General features: G+C 44.2%; 1 protein-coding gene across 2 annotated transcripts in view; it reads left to right on the forward strand.

The window, feature by feature from the left end:
* LOC306830374 (calsyntenin-2-like) overlaps positions 1–17,331 on the forward strand; it is a 250,424-nt gene that overhangs the window by 209,754 nt on the left and 23,339 nt on the right. For both annotated transcript variants that reach the window (XM_079353806.1, XM_079353805.1), the window contains exon 9: positions 14,525–14,687. In XM_079353806.1, the coding sequence (XP_079209932.1) occupies positions 14,525–14,687 (163 nt within the window). The remainder of the gene's footprint in view (positions 1–14,524; positions 14,688–17,331) is intronic.

The raw sequence follows: 17,331 nt of genomic DNA on the forward strand, positions 1-17,331 counted from the left end.
TACCTCGCTTTTATGAGAGCGGGAAGCACTGTAGGCCTCAGATAGGTGGAATTAAAGGCAGTGGAAAGGGCAGCTAAGTGGCAGGGTGGAGGAGCAATGGCTTTTATTACCTCTCTGATACTGTGTGTGTGTGTGTGTGTGTGTGTGTGTGTGTGTGTGAATGCTTGATACAGGATTTTTGACCTACAGTCAATGACATCCAGTGGTTAGACCAAGTAACAACCTCCTGTCTTGAATAATGAAGCCAACATTAAATTGCAGAATCCGCCTGCAGTTCCTGGAGTGTCCACTAGAGGCTGACTGCAGTTCCTGGAGTGTCCACTAGAGGCTGACTGCAGTTCCTGGAGTGTCCACTAGAGGCTGGCTGCAGCTGCACAGGAAGTCACATACACACCCATTCAAACAGCCTGTTTGTACAGCAGACATGAACATGTTTACAGCCTGCTTCCCACTTACTCAGACATTTCAGGGTCCATAGATTGTGTGTAGTTGTGTGTTTTTGTGTGCGTGGAAGTTTTTAAGAAACTGGAGACCTTGATAACATTTTGTTATTAGAGAGAGAGCAAAACTAAACAACAGTAAATAACAGCACAGTAAAAACTTCTGTTCCGTCCCATTCATCATATTAATCTGGACTAAATGTGTTCCCTGAATCTTCTCTTCTCTCAGCCAATCTCCGCTCTCACCCTTCGCCCTTTCCTCCCTCTCAGTTCTGCGTTTTTTTCTAAACAGCAATTTGTCTTACTTTCAGGACAAACTTTCCACACAGGCTTTCTGCCTACCCAAATAGTTTCTGGTTTTTTTTGGTTGTTTTTTTGTTCCGAGAAGAGAAAGTTAATGTGCAGTGCAGCTCTTCTCTCTGACTGGCTGATGCACTTCCTGGATTGAGGGTGGCTGTCAGAATCTTGTGTGAAGATTTATAGTGCACATCCCACCCTGACCTAAAGTGTGGTAAGAGAAAAGGATGAGAAAGAGAGATGAATTGAGGAAAAGACAGAGACAGAGAGGCGGGCGAATAAGTGAGCCTGGCCGAGGCTTGGTAAACTTGCCGTGGGAGTATCGGTGGCGTGCACGTGTTGTCAGGGCTTAGGTAATCAAGAGGGGGCGTGTGATGGATGTAGTGTGGCAGTGGGCAAGATGGCATGATCCCCGCCTGACAACCCCACCTCCGTCTGCCTCCTTCCACCGCTGCACTAACGGTCTCTGGCAACCTCTAGGACCCGTGTTGCTGATTCTTCGCTTCAGCGCGACGTCCTGTTTCCCTCAGCACCGCAGTTCTTGTCTCCATCGTCACATCTCCTGCTGAATGTAAAGAAGTAAACAAATCAGTATGTTGAATATCTGAACTTTAATGAGAATCATCGTTTTTAACTCAGTGAACGATTCTTGCACCGGACACCTTTCGATCCAGCACATAGACTGTATTAAACATGGACGTTGTCTCAGTGATGTCACTCACTGGTTTCTGGATGATGCTCTACAACGGCAGTCGCCATATTTGAAATGCTAGTAGTCGAGCATCGTTGCACGTTACTTACAACTTGGAAGCATAACTATCCAAATCCTGAGCCGTACTGTGTGACCACTGAAGGAGTTAGTTTAGAAATGAAGAAGGAGAGGTGAAATGTCCAAACTAAGCTTCAACTTCACCATGACCTGGAAGACTGAGAGCAAACTCAGACATCTTTTTAAATGGGACTTCATGTTTTTTTATCTTTTGCAGCCTGAAGCGGACTCTACATACAGTAGGAGCTAAAAGAATCAACTAGAAGGTTACCGGTTCAGTCCTGGCTCCTGCTTCCCACCGTTAGATCATTTCATTGGTTCATATTGCAGGATAAAAAAAACAGCAGCAAGTGTTGACATAAGGGAAGTAGTATTTTCAAAATAAAGTGCAGATATAAATAGATATCAAACAGCTCTGTGCCAAAGGTTCTTTTGGAAAGACACTAAAGTCCAAAGACAGACCACAGTGCATGAAGGGAAATGTTAGACCAGTAATGGGGGGCGGCCTGGACCCCAGCATACTGTATCAGTAACCAGTGCATCTGTGTGTGTAAAAAGGGGATTGTGACATGTCTTGTAAGAACGCTTGGAGTAGTTACCATGTACAGTTCATTTAGCGTCTCCATTCACAGTATCAACAGCCAAGACCTGAACTACCCCACAGGGGGGTCTGACCTACTTAGCTTCTCTTTGACATGATATTTACTCACACATGAGACATTTCATCGATTTGTAACTTGCTCCTCTGAGTCCAATCCATTAACGAAAACATTTAAAAACTAGGTTCCCCATGTCCCATTTAATCCTGCGTCAGTTTCTGCGAGGCGTAAACAACGCTGCTAAAATATCGACAACTAAATCTGTGCACCGACATGTCTTCAGTGCTAGATAAGGAGGGCGATGAGTTCAAGCAGGGAAGAGAATTTATGGTGCAGTTCTCATAAAGTCCACCAATATTTAACAAGAGAACAATTTCAGCTAAAACACCTCAAACTGATCTGCTCTGGGAAGAGATGTGCAAAATGAATCCTCATCCATTTAAGAAACAAACAACCATTTCAATTCCACAATCACTTTCTGTTATAATCTCTGCAAAAGCAGCAACAATGACTGACAACTCCAACACACACACACACACACACACACACACACACACACACAAAGCCTGAATCCTTCGAGTCTTGTAGTTGCACACTGATGTTGTCTTTTCTTCCTTAAATAGATGTTTTTTCTTTCCATTTGTTTGGGAGGTTAGTCGTCCTGTGTCGTGATCGGCTGCATGTTGCTGTGGAGTGTTTTTCCATCGCACCTCGCAGCAGGGTTGTTCACAGTGACGGTAAGATGGGGGTGTGATGGCAGCTCTTTATTTAACTACTCACTGTGATGGATTCTGTTTGGAATATTCCTCGCTGTAGGATTTTAAACGTCTGGATTTGTCCGTACGTGGTTAGTCGTGGTTAGTTGTGGTTAGTCAGCAGAGTCAATGGAGCTGGGACACAAACACACCCTGCATATGAAATCTGCTGCTAGATTTCACGTGGAGCATCTTTAAAGGAAAAATGTGCAACAGTCATATTGATGCAGGTTAATGAGAATGCTTAAGGACACTTAATGTCTGACTTTCTGTCCAGCTCGATTTATTCTGTTCTGTTGAAACAGAGGAGGGCGTAGTGGACTATCAGGACACTGTCGGTAACTGATGGGTCCAGAGATTGGGTAACATGTTGACGTGCCTCACATGTAACTACATCCTGATGATGTTTTCATTGACTTGATGTGCTCAGGTTTTTTTAGCCATCATTTCATCAAAGTACATCCGAGAGGTGTGGGGACTTTTTTTCCCTTTTCAACTTTCAAGGCCGAAGATTTGTTCCCATTTAAACCCCCTGCACTCACTTTCCACAGAGTCTGGTGTTAGACTTTAGTGCCGAGCCAATGGTTAGGACTCTCACACCACCGGCTTTCTATCTGTGGTTAAAGCTCTTTAGAAACAGGCTTTGTGTTGCAGCATTTTGTTTTTTACCAGAGGAGAGAGGGGAGTAAAAGAGAAGAAGATGAACACATGATTAACTGGTTACTGGTCACACATCCTTTAGGTCACATCATGTACTGCACTTCTGATATGAGGACAGACTCTCTCCAGCCCGATGCTGAACCAGGAGGTTCCTCACACAGGAAGTGCTAATTCACAGCTCAGGCGAGTTTCTTACTGGAGTTTAACTGGAGGGAAGATAAGACCATTGAAAGGAAGAGGCGGTAGCTTTTTCCTACAAAGTAAAATACAGACGTATCCTAAAGTAAAGCTGTGTCTGCAGAGACCCTGTCCTCTGACTGAATAGCTTGCAGGTGAGTTTGGAATAAGAGGGACACAATTCAGCGACAGGTCTCGGTTCAAACTGGCAAATGTGACGGATGTTGAGGAAGCAGCGAAGAGGAGAAAATATCTTCACTTTGGTCAGCTGCTGCTGGGTTTTTAAGGCTTTTTTGGGGGGCTCTGTATTGAAGCACCTTGAGTCTAATGCTTGTCATATGATATGTGCTCTATAAAGAAATGGGACTTCACTTTAAGCACAACAAACAAAAGTGATTCCGTTTGACAAAGAGGGAAGACGTTGTGTCTGTTTTCACCACCTAACATCAAACTTCTTTGCAGTCGGTTCATGTTTGATGTTTTTTTTTGTTGTCCATTAGTTTTTACTTCAGTGTGAAAATGTCCTCCTGCTGGGCTCTAAATATTCTCTGTCGTCCTTTATTCTGTCTCTGATCTGCGTGGGACGTCCTTGTTTGTTTTCCGCTCCGTACTTCGTGACAGACTTGTTCAATTAACAAAGTGACATGGAAGGTAATCGGTTGTGTTCCTGGCAGATAATTAGCCGCTTTCCCACAAATCAACACCTCAGTCGAGCCCCCTGACGAGCACTGGAAGAGAACTAGAAGACTGCTTTGACTGGTTATATCTTTCATGAGCTTGTTTCATGCTTTCAGCCCATTGGGTCCAAGCACATGAGCAGTCTGTCAGACGCACTGTACATGGTGGTTAATAAACTCTCAGACAGCTCAGCTGACGAGTTCAAAGTCAGCTCCACCTGATGACATCACACATTGACCTCTGTTACCGTTAGCTTTGACCTCACCTTGGGATCTCTAACCACTTCCTGTTTCCGTGCTGAACTTCCTGTCCTCAGCTTGCATTTACCAGAAGGGACTTATTGTATTTCAAAATAAAAGCACACAGCAAGTAAAGTGCTCTCATCTTAAGACAGCGCAAACGTTCAAAATGAAACAAAAGAATTTCAAACCTGTGATTAAAAATGAGAATGATCACGATTAAAAACTTGTTTAGTTTGATATTCATAGTTCTAATGCATGAGGTCTTGGTGCATGGAGACTGGTGATATGGCCCCTTGGCTACTATGACGCCCTGTTAGTTATATGTCAAACTGTTTGTAACGTAGTCCAAGGACTGATTAGGACTACATGGGTAACAGCATCCTTTCCCTCTATGAACGTAGGAGAGTTCAGATGTGAATCAGGGCGACAGGTGGCCGATGTGGAGCGAGTGGTAGCCCGGGTTTGGTTCTCTCCTGTCTCTCTCTCTCTCTCTCTCTCTCTCTCTCTCTCTCTCCAATGGAGGCCCAAAAAGCCCAAAAATATGTTTGTTTGTTTGTTTTCTAAAAGAAGTGAATGTGATCATTTTCACTCAAATTGCCATGCAGTTAAAAAAACCCTGTGGATATTATTAGTGTGTTTATGAGTGCATGTGTGTGTGTGAGTGTGGCCCATTAGGAGCTTATGGAGAGGTCATTTGGCTGTTGACTCCCAGTCTCTGCCGGGAGCGGCTGTATAATTGCCCCTCTAATTAGTCTCTCTAGCCAGCCGGTAATTCATAGTCACCTTCAAGTACTTTTCTCACACACACACAGAGACATGCATGCAGTACATGCAGTATACACACATACACACACACACACACACACACACACATCCACTATCACTTTCTTTTAATTGTTTCTTCTATTTTTGTAATTATAGGCTTTCAGACATGACAGGCCTTTGTGGATGCTTACAATAATTGACATGATAATGGTTTCCATGTTGACACCAGGCTGACGATGATTTATGGCAATTATGTAGAGTAAACAGCACTTTAGCTAATGAATCAGGAGGCTAAGTATTTCTGAGGCCAGACGAATGGGCCTGGATGAGAGCCCTCGCTGTAATAATACCAAAAGTCGATGAGCTGTTAGAACACAATCTGTCAAGCAGTGTCTTATTCTGTGCTGTTTGAAGGACTCAAAGAACCAATCCTGGCTTCAACTCCCTCGTCTGAGAATGTTTGCTTCTTTGCTCTAAACGAGCGCTTCTGTTGGGATTTATATCCGTCTAGCGTCCCCTCTCGGTCATCCGTCTCATGCCAATTTCCACATAGTCCATGTGCACCGCCGTCCATCAGCGCCATGCAGTACTTTGGCGTTTGCTTTCACTTGATGCTGTGTTTCATATACGCTTGAGGTCTATGTTCGATGCAGCACACTGCGAGCATGAATCGAGCATGGACAAGAAGTCAGACAAGGTAACGCACAGAGCGTCCAGTAAATTTCAAAATAAAACACAATATACGGACTCACTCGTATCACTTCACATCAAAACACATGACTTGTAGTTCTCTTGTGATCTTGTAGTTCTCTTGTGATCTTGTAGTTCTCTTGTGATCTTGTAGTTCTTCCGTGATCTTGTAGTTCTTCTGTGATCTTGTAGTTCTCTGTGATCTTGTAGTTCTCTGATCTTGTAGTTCTTCTTGTGATCTTGTAGTTCTTCTTGTGATCTTGTAGTTCTTCTTGTGATCTTGTAGTTCTCTGATCTTGTAGTTCTTCCTGTGATCTTGTAGTTCTCCTGTGATCTTGTAGTTCTTCCTGTGATCTTGTAGTTCTGTTGTGATCTTGTTGTTCTTCCTGTGATCTTGTAGTTCTTCTTGTGATCTTGTAGTTCTTCCTGCGATCTTGTAGTTCTCTGTGATCTTGTAGTTCTTCCTGTGATCTTGTAGTTCTCCTGTGATCTTGTAGTTCTTCCTGTGATCTTGTAGTTCTGTTGTGATCTTGTTGTTCTTCCTGTGATCTTGTAGTTCTTCCTGTGATCTTGTAGTTCTTCCTGTGATCTTGTAGTTCTCTGTGATCTTGTAGTTCTTCTTGTGATCTTGTAGTTCTTCTTGTGACCTTGTAGTTCTCCTGTGATCTTGTAGTTCTTCTTGTGATCTTGTTGTTCTTCCTGTGATCTTGTAGTTCTTCTTGTGATCTTGTAGTTCTCTGTGATCTTGTAGTTCTCCAGAAAGGGACCCAGTGAGCACACACAGTCAAATGATCAATCTGAAAATGGTAAATCAAAAAAAGACAGCTGCAGGTGTGTTGCGTGCTTCATCTTTAGACTGGTACTAATTTGAGTATTGACATTGCTTCTCTTGTAGATTTAAATCTGGTTCAAAGTCAGGGACAATGGCCTCAGTATATTTTTTTTACCGCCTACTATTCATATCTCTTTGGTCGAAAATGAAACTAGAGCACGACGAGACAACTCCCTCAGTCAGTGGGGAAAACAAACAACTCCAAATAGGACATCCTTTCTGTGACCCTCCTGAGCGAGCGCTACTTTCACTTCGACACATGTTGCTGAAATGTACTTGTGTTAATATCATGTTTCTGTATTTCCAGATAAGTTTACAGTGTATGAATAATGTAAAGCTGTGGTGATTGTGTCCACCTTAAGAACCAAGTGGACAAAAAAAACATGTATTTACGAGAGTCAAAGTCCAAAATTATATTTTTCTTCCCTTAAAACATGAAACATTTCAGTGTAGGGATAATAGTTTTTTTTTTTTTAAATATTTATAATAATTAGGATTTGTGAGATAAAACACAGGTCAGCATGTGGTGGACACTGTAGCTTCAGTGTTTAGCCGGCTCTGCATGTGGTGTACACTGTAGCTTCAGTGTTTAGCCAGCTCTGCATGTGGTGGACACTGTAGCTTCAGTGTTTAGCCGGCTCTGCATGTGGTGTACACTGTAGCTTCAGTGTTTAGCCGGCTCTGCATGTGGTGGACACTGTAGCTTCAGTGTTTAGCCAGCTCTGCATGGGTCTGTAAAGCTTTCTGCGTTCTAACCTCTCTCCATGTTTCATCTCCAACATTGATCCTAGTTTGAGCAGCTTTCTGCTGCTGGAGCTTATTAGAAACATGCAGAGGCTTTTTAGCTCGGGTACAATCACTTCTATCTGAAGCAGTTCCACTGCCCGCTTCCATCGCTGCAACACCTGTTCACCTGATAACTGCTCTCATATCTGGCAAACCCAGGGGCGTCCAAAACTGCCTTCAAAGCTCCGCCTACCTTCTCTGGTCCAATCAGATCCAGAGCATTCAGGAGCAGAATCTAAAGTTAGAAGGAGGACATACTGGCTGCTGCGTTGTTGTCAGAGAAGCTAGCACTGCACACTTAATGATTGGACCGTTAAATTCATGGAATAATGTAAAGATTAAACTAATCATGTTCCTCTTTCTCTCCTCTGTCATCATCGGGACTTTCACAAGTTATGGTCCCCCCCCACACACTAACTTTCTCATCCCATCCCGGCTCCTCCTTCCCACGCCTCCTTCAAGTCACCTTGTTTTCAGTGCTCATCAATCTCCGTTGTGGATCCTTCCTCCAGCAAGCCCTGCAGGCCCTCCTCCCCACTTAACTCCCGCCACCTCGTTCACTTCCATCTTTCTCTCCCCCTCCCCCTCAGAACTGTTCCTGAAGTCTGCAGTACAAGATAAAAATAACCTCAGGTTTATATCTCTGCTGTCTTTGACTTTTGGTGCCCACTTATGACTCACCAGTTCATGAGGTACATTTGAAAATCTAATGATGGTCATAATTAATTATCTCTCTCTCTCTGTTTTTGGATTTGAGTTTTAAGATGGCTGTGATTTCTTTGGATTAAACTGTTGTTACTCTAAATGCAAAGCTTGAGGATTTAAGATCCATCCATTGTCAGTACCGCTCTTCCTGTTCGGGGTCGCAGGACCAGCTCCCCCACTGCCAGAGGGTTCTTGTCCGAAAGCAGGAACCCTTTAGCTGTGAGGTCACAGCACGAATAAAGTTCGACATTTTGGACTAATTTTTGGTATAATTATCGAGTGTAAAACGAGAAGAATTAAAATATCTACCATGTCAATGTGAAGTGAGCAACTCTACAGCTCGACAGTATGAAACATGGACGTTGTCTCAGTGAGCTCACTCATGAGTTCCTGAAGAAGCATTTTGAAATGTTATCTCATTGTTTCTCTGTCTGCGATCAATCGAAGCAACAGGAGAAGAGATGGAGGCATTAACTACAATGCATCCACCTGTCAGTCAAACTACTCACACCCCTTATTATGCAAATGTAGGAATAACTCTCAGCGTTAATATCATCAAAACTGATGAGATATGATCAAACGAAATCACCCCCCATACCTTTTTCCATTTAATAAAGAAATAAGCTCTGCAGACCACAGCTGTTGTTTTTGTTGATTTGGCACATCATTGGGATTTCTCTGTTTTTTAAGCAGGCCTCGAGTGGACACTTGAGGAACTGCAGTTGTTTGTATTTTTCAACTCTGAAGATTGCCGCTCAGTTGGGACACAGTCAGGCTAGTGGTTGCCCATTGCTCCCAGTGCTAATGCTAAGCTAAGAGCACACGGGCTCTGCAGACTCTGCATCCAGCAGTGTATTTTGCATGCAGAGTATAAGAAGAGTTTAATTCATTGTCTCTTCTTTAATGTGGTGGCCTGTCAAACTATTCCTTAATGATTTTGTCATCTCTTCCATATAAGTTGTTCCCTTAGTTTTGGGCAGAGTAATAAAGGTTTCGTCTTCAGTCCTTTCCCCAATCACATTCTCGCTCTGTCCCAATTTCTTTTCAGAGTTTATCATTCGCTGTCACTTTCACCGCTTATTTTCCTTTCATCTTCACCTTCCCTTGTTCCCTTTGCTCTCTGCCCTGCCACCTCCCAATCTTCAATCATCTCATCTCTCCTCACTTTTCTACCTTTTCTATCTCATTCCTGAATCTCTTGTTTGAAGTCAAGAGGTTTTGGGTCGGGCGACAGATCTCTTTTAGACTTTCAACTCCAAAGAACTCGAGGCAACAACTCCCACAGTCGGGTTCTAATGGAGAGAGAGGCATAGAAGAAAAGAGACCAAACAAACTGCAGAGGAAGAAGAGAGTGAGGTAGAGGAGGGTAGATAGCAATTGCTTTTTTTGTTCTCGCCATCCAGTGCCCCAAGAGATGACCAAGGATCTTTGATGTGTGATGTTTCCGATCTCTCTCTCTCTCTTCTTTGTCCTCCGGTTGTTTCCCGTCCTCCCTCTTCTTTGTTTGTGTGGTTATTTTTTTTCATTCATTCCTTCCGCCTGTCAATTTGCATCAGGCGGAGACACAGGGAAGTGGAGGGATTGGGGAATAAAAAACTTTTTGCTTTGCTTTCATAAGCAAAGTAAGTCAGAGCTGCTCCCCTAAACTTTCACTTTGGCTTTGAAGATTCTTGAAGTTGGCACGTAATGATGCCAGCGTGATGTCTCTGCAATCGTGTGTGTCTGTGTGTGTGTGTGTGACTGATGGTGGGAAGTTGTTTTTACAAGTGCTGTAGCCCTGATGAATCTCTGTCTTGCTCTAATTACCACAAACACACTCCTGTATGCATGGAAACACAACCAGATCAACAATTTTCCCAGAACCAAATAAGGGACAAAATGTTTGGAGCTCAGCGCCCCCCTGTGGTGTGGGTGTGATGTGGACTGAATATAACTGTACAAAGCCTGAGTGTCATCACCCGACTGTTCCTGCAGGGGGCGCTGGAGGCTCATCGATGGCGGTCTCCATGCAGGAAATGCTACAAATTTCAGTCAACCTAACGAGAGAGAGACACGATCAGACCTATTTGTTGTTGTTTTTTGAAGCAGGCTGTAAACATGTTCATGTCTGCTGTAAAAACAGGCTTTTTAAATGGGTGTGGATGTGACTTCCTGTGCTTCCTGTGCCAACCTCTAGTGGACACTCCAGGAACTGCAGGACTTTACACTTCCACGTTTTATTGACGCTTTGTTCTTATATTTACCAACACTTATATTAGGTGTTTAAGTAGGTGTAGTTTTCTTTCATTTTCAGTGCTCAGTTCTCATTTCCCTTGGATTTAATTTTCTAACTGCTCGTGTTTGAACCCAAATCAGTCAAAACGCACTGCTGTTGGTTAAGGTTTAAGGTGGCTGACCTGAAATCTTAAATAGCTGTATATAATCCAAGCCATTCCTCTTACAGTTCAAATCTATTTCCTGCTTCTCTGTTTATTGTTATCCTCACGGTAGAGGTTAAAGGTGGGAGTTGAGTTGGGTTCTTTTAGCCTGGCATGATGATTTAAAGCTTTTACCTACAACACTCTGCCTGTCTTCCCCTTGTCAGACCTCCTCCTCTGCTCTGAGTAGTGTGGACCTGTATGGCTCCATAATTGCATCCCTTTCTCGCTCCCTGAAAGAGAAATCCAACTGACATCCCAGTCCAACAGAGGCAGCTTCCTATTGGCCAAGACGGCCTCTTTGAAGAGCTGCAAGAAGAAGAAGTCACCCAATAGGTTCTCCCACGGTCCCATTTGGGCCTGAACTCTCTTTGAAATCTTCAACAGACACAACAAGGGAAAAAGCAGCACAGAGCATGAGCATCTGATTGTGTAAATGTCAGAGGGATTAGTGTGTGCGCACTGGAATGACGATAGCTTGCTTTACAGTCGACACATCGGGAATAAAACATAAAGAGTTGTAAGTCAAGTCCAACAGACACGTTAAAGTGAAAGGAGCAGTCTGTCACTCTGTCCCTTAGTGTTTAAAATGTGTACTGCAGTCTAAACTATAATCATCACAGAGAGCTGCCCCCTAGTGTTTAAAATGAGTACTGTAGTCTAAACTCTAATCATCACAGAGAGCTGCCTCCCCCCCTCCTCTCACACAGGTCAGCATGTGGTGGACACTGTAGCTTCAGTGTTTAGCCAGCTCTGCATGTGGTGGACACTGTAGCTTCAGTGTTTAGCCAGCTCTGCATGTGGTGGACACTGTAGCTTCAGTGTTTAGCCAGCTCTGCATGTGGTGGACACTGTAGCTTCAGTGTTTAGCCAGCTCTGCATGTGGTGGACGCTGTAGCTTCAGTGTTTAGCCAGCTCTGCATGTGGTGGACACTGTAGCTTCAGTGTTTAGCCAGCTCTGCATGAGGTGGACACTGTAGCTTCAGTGTTTAGCCAGCTCTGCATGGGTCTGTAAAGCTTTCTGCGTTCTAACCTCTCTCCATGTTTCATCTCCAACATTGATCCTAGTTTGAGCAGCTTTCTGCTGCTGGAGCTTATTAGAAACATGCAGAGGCTTTTTAGCTCGGGTACAATCACTTCTATCTGAAGCAGTTCCACTGCCCGCTTCCATCGCTGCAACACCTGTTCACCTGATAACTGCTCTCATATCTGGCAAACCCAGGGGCGTCCAAAACGGCCGTGATGGCCCAAGGAAAACCTCCGCTTTATCAAGGAGACAGTTTGATATTTGTTAGGACTGTCAAAATAACCATAAATGTTAAGGATGTTGTTAACGTGATGAAAACGAGATGGTCCAGCCGTCTCACGGTGGCTCAAGCTTCAGAGTTTCAATAAGTGTACTGTACGTGAGCAGACTCAAACTTCTAATTAAACAAAGCTCTTTGTCTTGAGCTGCCTGTGACTCAAACAACTCTTCACCATGTGCGCCACAACACTGACGAGCGGCTGTGCAAGTGGAAAAACACTCATTTTAAACCTGTGATTGATCGTTTACCTGGAGTGTCATGCTGGAGTATCTGTGATGGCAGCTGTGTCACCTGAAGCCTGTACATCTTCAAATGCAGGGGACACAGACTCTGCATGCACAGCTCAGTTCTCTGACTACTGATGGTGATGTCAGACTCACGGTGTCGATCAGGCGTGCACGCCAGAAAACTGGTCATTTTTGGTTTGCATCAGATGACATTAAAGTGGCGTGATGAAGTGATCAGCTGACACTGCGTATCATGCAAAGTGACTACAGCAGAGCCCATGCACAAACAATAATGAAATATTGTTCAGCCCTCACACATGGTGTGTTCCCACTGTTAATGCATTAACAGGCATTTGTCCAACTTCGCTCTCATTCAGTACAACGTTCTTTTCTAACTTTTTGTTAAGGCACTAAGTAACTAACAAGCATCATACGCATGCTACTCTTCTGCCTTCGTGAAAATAGAAGAAAATAAATGACTCAGTGTGTCTTCACGCTGCAGAAGAAGACAGTCAACATTGCAGATATATGGTAGTAGCTCAGTTTGCAGGGGCTTGGGTTGGCTAATGGCTAACGCCAAGAGTCCCCCCCCTCACTCCGACATGTATTCATTAGTGCATGTCCATATAGGATCCCATTTGTGCATGTGTGTGCAGCATGTCTCTATCACAGAGTGTAGATTAATAAAGTATATCTTCTTCGACTGAGTGAGAGCAACTGAGAAAGGGGGCGGGGCTAGCGGCTGAGTGCAGAGGTAGGGATGTGTGATATCTACCCTGCAGAAGTTGAATCAATAAAGAGCAAGCGAGTGGATTTAGGGTTAAACAGACGGAGTGAGTCTACATGCGATGCATTGAACAAGAATGATACGTCACACACTGCTCATCAAACACTGGCTTTAGATACTTATCTCTTGACAGCACTAATGTTTAAAGAACTTGTATGCACAGTGCATATGAGCGTCTATATGTTAATGCATGTCTCACCAGTGTGATCTACATCATCCAATCAAAAGTCAGATGATCCCTCTATCAATTCCGAGCAGCACCTCAGCACATCGACATGCTGCATACGTGTTCTGCCGCTGTTCAGAATGATCACCAATATGCCCCGTGTTGCATCTCCGACCTCAATAGCAGCTAAATTGAACGGGATTGATTAGAACTCCCCTCTGCTGTGCCAGCATGCTGTTAATAAGCAGGCCGCGTAGCCCTCTTCATTAGAGAGGAAGGTTACCCAAGGCTAAGTGTTCAAAGGCTGTCCCAGGTTATATCAGAGGAGCCGAGAGGAAGAGGTGAAGTGCGGCTGATGAGAGCCCGGCTGCTGAGATAAAGCGTGGCCTGAAGCAGAGGAAGAGGAGGGCGAGACAGGCGTGCGCAGAGACAGACAGGCGTGAGTGGGCCGGTGCAATCAATTAAAATGCTCGGCGAGGCAGGGTGAGTGGTCAAGCATGCTGAAGAGTGGCGCAGTCAAGGAGTTTTGAGAAGAGGTTAAAAAGGTAATGTACTAATGCATTTTAATGAGCATGACGCACACACAAAACTATTCTGTTGAGAACTTCCAACGACAAGAATGACTTAGACAGAGCTGTAATTTCACTCTCTATTCACGGAAGTGCAACATAACTCTACTCTTAGACAAACACGCTGCACCGTAATGTCAATCATTGACATGAAGAGGACCTGATGTTGTTTACCAGCGCTGCTCTGCGTGATGTCTGGGTAACATTGAAGAGAAAAATGCCCCCTGCACATCTCGACTGACGCTGAACTTCTATATTTTTACGTGCAATAGTTGGTTTATAAACTAAGTGGAAAGGCAGTAGTTTGTGCTTTACCAAGGATTATGTGGACCCAAAAAACTCTGTGTGATTCTGCAGGTTGACAGACAGATATTTAATGACCTTTAGAGGTAGCTGGTGAAACCACCCAGATGTTTCTTCTCTCTCTGTTCCTAATGCCAAACATGAGAGTGAGCCACATGTGGAAAGAAAGTGAACATCAAATACATCAGATATACTTCATCGTCCCTGAAGGGAACTTTGTCCTGGACTCTGTCCTGCAAACAAAACAAAAAAAAACATCGAGCAAGTACTGCTGCAACACGTATGTCTTTTATTTTGGAGGGAAACAACATGTTCCTTCATGACGCTTTCCCTTTCTCTCTCTCTCTTGACAGATCTGTGACAAAGAGTGGCATTACTACGTCATCAACGTGGAGTTCCCAGTGGTGACGCTCTACGTGGACGGAGTGACCTACGACCCTTACATGGTGACTGACGACTGGCCCATCCACCCCTCTCAGATCGATGTGCAGCTCACAGTCGGAGCCTGCTGGCAAGGTGAGCGGTGATGATGATGGCAACAACTTAACAGCAGGGGTGATTATGATGAGAATGCTGCAGTTAAATATCCCAAAAGTTTCATAAAAAGTCACATTTCAGTGAGCTGCATCGGGTGAATAACACTTCTGAGCATTAAAACACAAGTTCTACTTTCAGAGGTTTTATCACTAAGGGCCTCATTGAGCCGGGAACATGTTCTCTGGCCTTGAATGAATAATGTAATTAAGAAGAGCACTTATTGTGCCTTTGACAAATGATTGAGCCCAAAGTGTGAAAGAAGGCGTAACAACTGAGCTGTCCTCTGAAGTGATGGCTGCCACTAATTGCACAAAGGTAAAAGAAAAAGGCAGCGCAGCTTAGCGTTGATTTGATTTTTTGCCTAATTAAGATGAAGAGTCACGATAAATCGTTGTACGGGAGCTGGAGAAGTTCAATCTTGTGTCACTTTCATCAGTGTTGCTGACCCCTCCCTCCTCCTCCTCCTCCTCCTCCTCCTCCTCTTCTTTCATTGAACACTGTGAGCCTTTAGCAGGATTAAAAGGGCCTCGAGTAGAAAATGGGAGTTCAGGGACTATTTCAGCTCTTTCTACTTAGGGGCTATGCATCAGCAAAGAGATGCAACGGTGAGACTGAACTCTTAGCGTTAGCCATTAGCTACAACAGGCTGCTGCTTTTCAAAGCCCTGACTTTTAAGTTTCCAGCATGTTGATTGCAAAGATGAGCTCATTTATTGCCTAAGTGGCTGCACAGGCTTTAGGTCTGAATGTGTGTTTTTGGGAGCGTTGGTGATGCAAAACTTGAGGTTTATCTCGGCTCTGTGCTGCACTACTGGATGGCATTATCTGTCAAGTAAGGATTTGAGAGTTCACACAGGCAGCTGCGTCGTGGTGAAATGGATGGATTCAGAGTTACTCGTAAAGATTTGCCGGCTCATAACACTCTGGCTGCAAGAAACAGGAACACATTTGAGTGAGGTGAGGCGAGGTTTTCTTTTAAAGTTCCTGTGACTTTTTAGCTTGTTGTGAAACTGACTGAAAACAACATGAAGCATCAAATGAGCAACAAAAGCAAACCAGACCATCGATAACAAACAAAACTGATTATTTCCAGTTGTCATTTTTTTTACACATCACATCATACAGTATGTTATACTTGTCCAATCACATTACAGTTTGGCTTGTGAAACAGTCATGCTGATGAAGACCACACGCCAAGACGTGTCTAAATGGTTGAAGGTCTCATATTCTGCAGAATCCACTTCCCCATCTTCCTCTAACATGTCTACAAACCCTCCAATGATGAGAAAAGTCCATCCTCTCCGTCTTCTGCCTGCTCCACTTTTCAGAACATGTGTGCTCAAACAGGCCGTTTGGAGATGTTCCCTTCATGACATCACAAAGGGCAGTAGCCCCTCCCCCAGGTGGGTGACACTCCCACAGCTAGGTGTTTGTTCTGCCCTCTCAGTCTGCCTTCTCACCGTAAACAATAGGACATGGAGCCAGAAAGCAGCGAGTACACCCGAGCCCTTCCAGAGAGGGGGCGTGGTCAGACACAGCTCATTTACATATTTAAAGCTACAGACACAGAAACAGCCTGTTCTGAGCAGGGCTGAAATAGAGGGGTTTATAGACATGATCAAATACAGGATCAGAGTGGATTTACAACGACACGTTTTGAGGTCAGTGACCTATATGAGTCACTCTTCAAACTGTAAGTGCTTGTCTTTGAGATTATCTGTAGATACCATTATTTTCTGGGTAAATATCTCGAGTACATGAACGCCTGAGATCGACTTGTTAGTGTGATTCCCTGCATCAATGAAGCAGTAAATTATCCACTTTTCATTTTCACCTCTTCTCTAATAGAAAGGTCGCCCTCGAAGATTTCTTTTTCCTTCCCCTTTGGGAGTGTGCTACAGCTGAGCCATTCTCAAAGACCCACCATATATTTACCCTCTGACCTGTCTGAGTGAGTTCACGATCAGAAGTGTTAAAACAGTCAGACGGCGAGGAGCATCCCCATCATCTCGACTCGTTCATCTCTTTCCTCGACTGTGTAATCACACTGCTCTGCTCTGCCATCATTGGCTGCCTCATCACAGCAGTAGGCCGGGATAAAAGAAGTATTGACTATTACAAGCACAAATTGAAACATAAATATCTGTACTTATACAATATAAGGTACACACACAGGCCTGCAGGCGCTCATACAGGTGCACATAAAATAAGTCCCACACTAAAGAGGCTCATACTCACACTTAAGTAATGGCCCTATTTTCAGATCAGCGATGCCTCCCCAGTCTCATCTGTTGCTGTTTTGGAAATGACGCAAATAAAGCTGAGTAGAAAGGAGAGTGAAGATCTATAGAGCTGCACGGAGCAGGCAGAGAGAGCTGACGCCGCGTAAAAACCAGCCACCGTAAAGTGGGGTGATCAGCGGTTTCATCACCCATATCATTCCCGCTCTGCAGCGACGGGGTAATCCCTTCTCCTCCGCGTGTCTTTTTTTTACTCTCTGTCTGGGACCCTTAATGGTTTCTCTGGTCTGAATTGATAACATCTGTCAGGGTGGATAGGTGGACATCGAGAGAGGATGCAGAGAGAGAGCAGGGGAAGCATAAAGACGAGGGAAGAGAGGGTTT

Source organism: Symphodus melops, assembly GCF_947650265.1.
Source record: "Symphodus melops genome assembly, chromosome: 10".
Classification (NCBI taxonomy): Eukaryota; Metazoa; Chordata; class Actinopteri; order Labriformes; family Labridae; genus Symphodus; species Symphodus melops.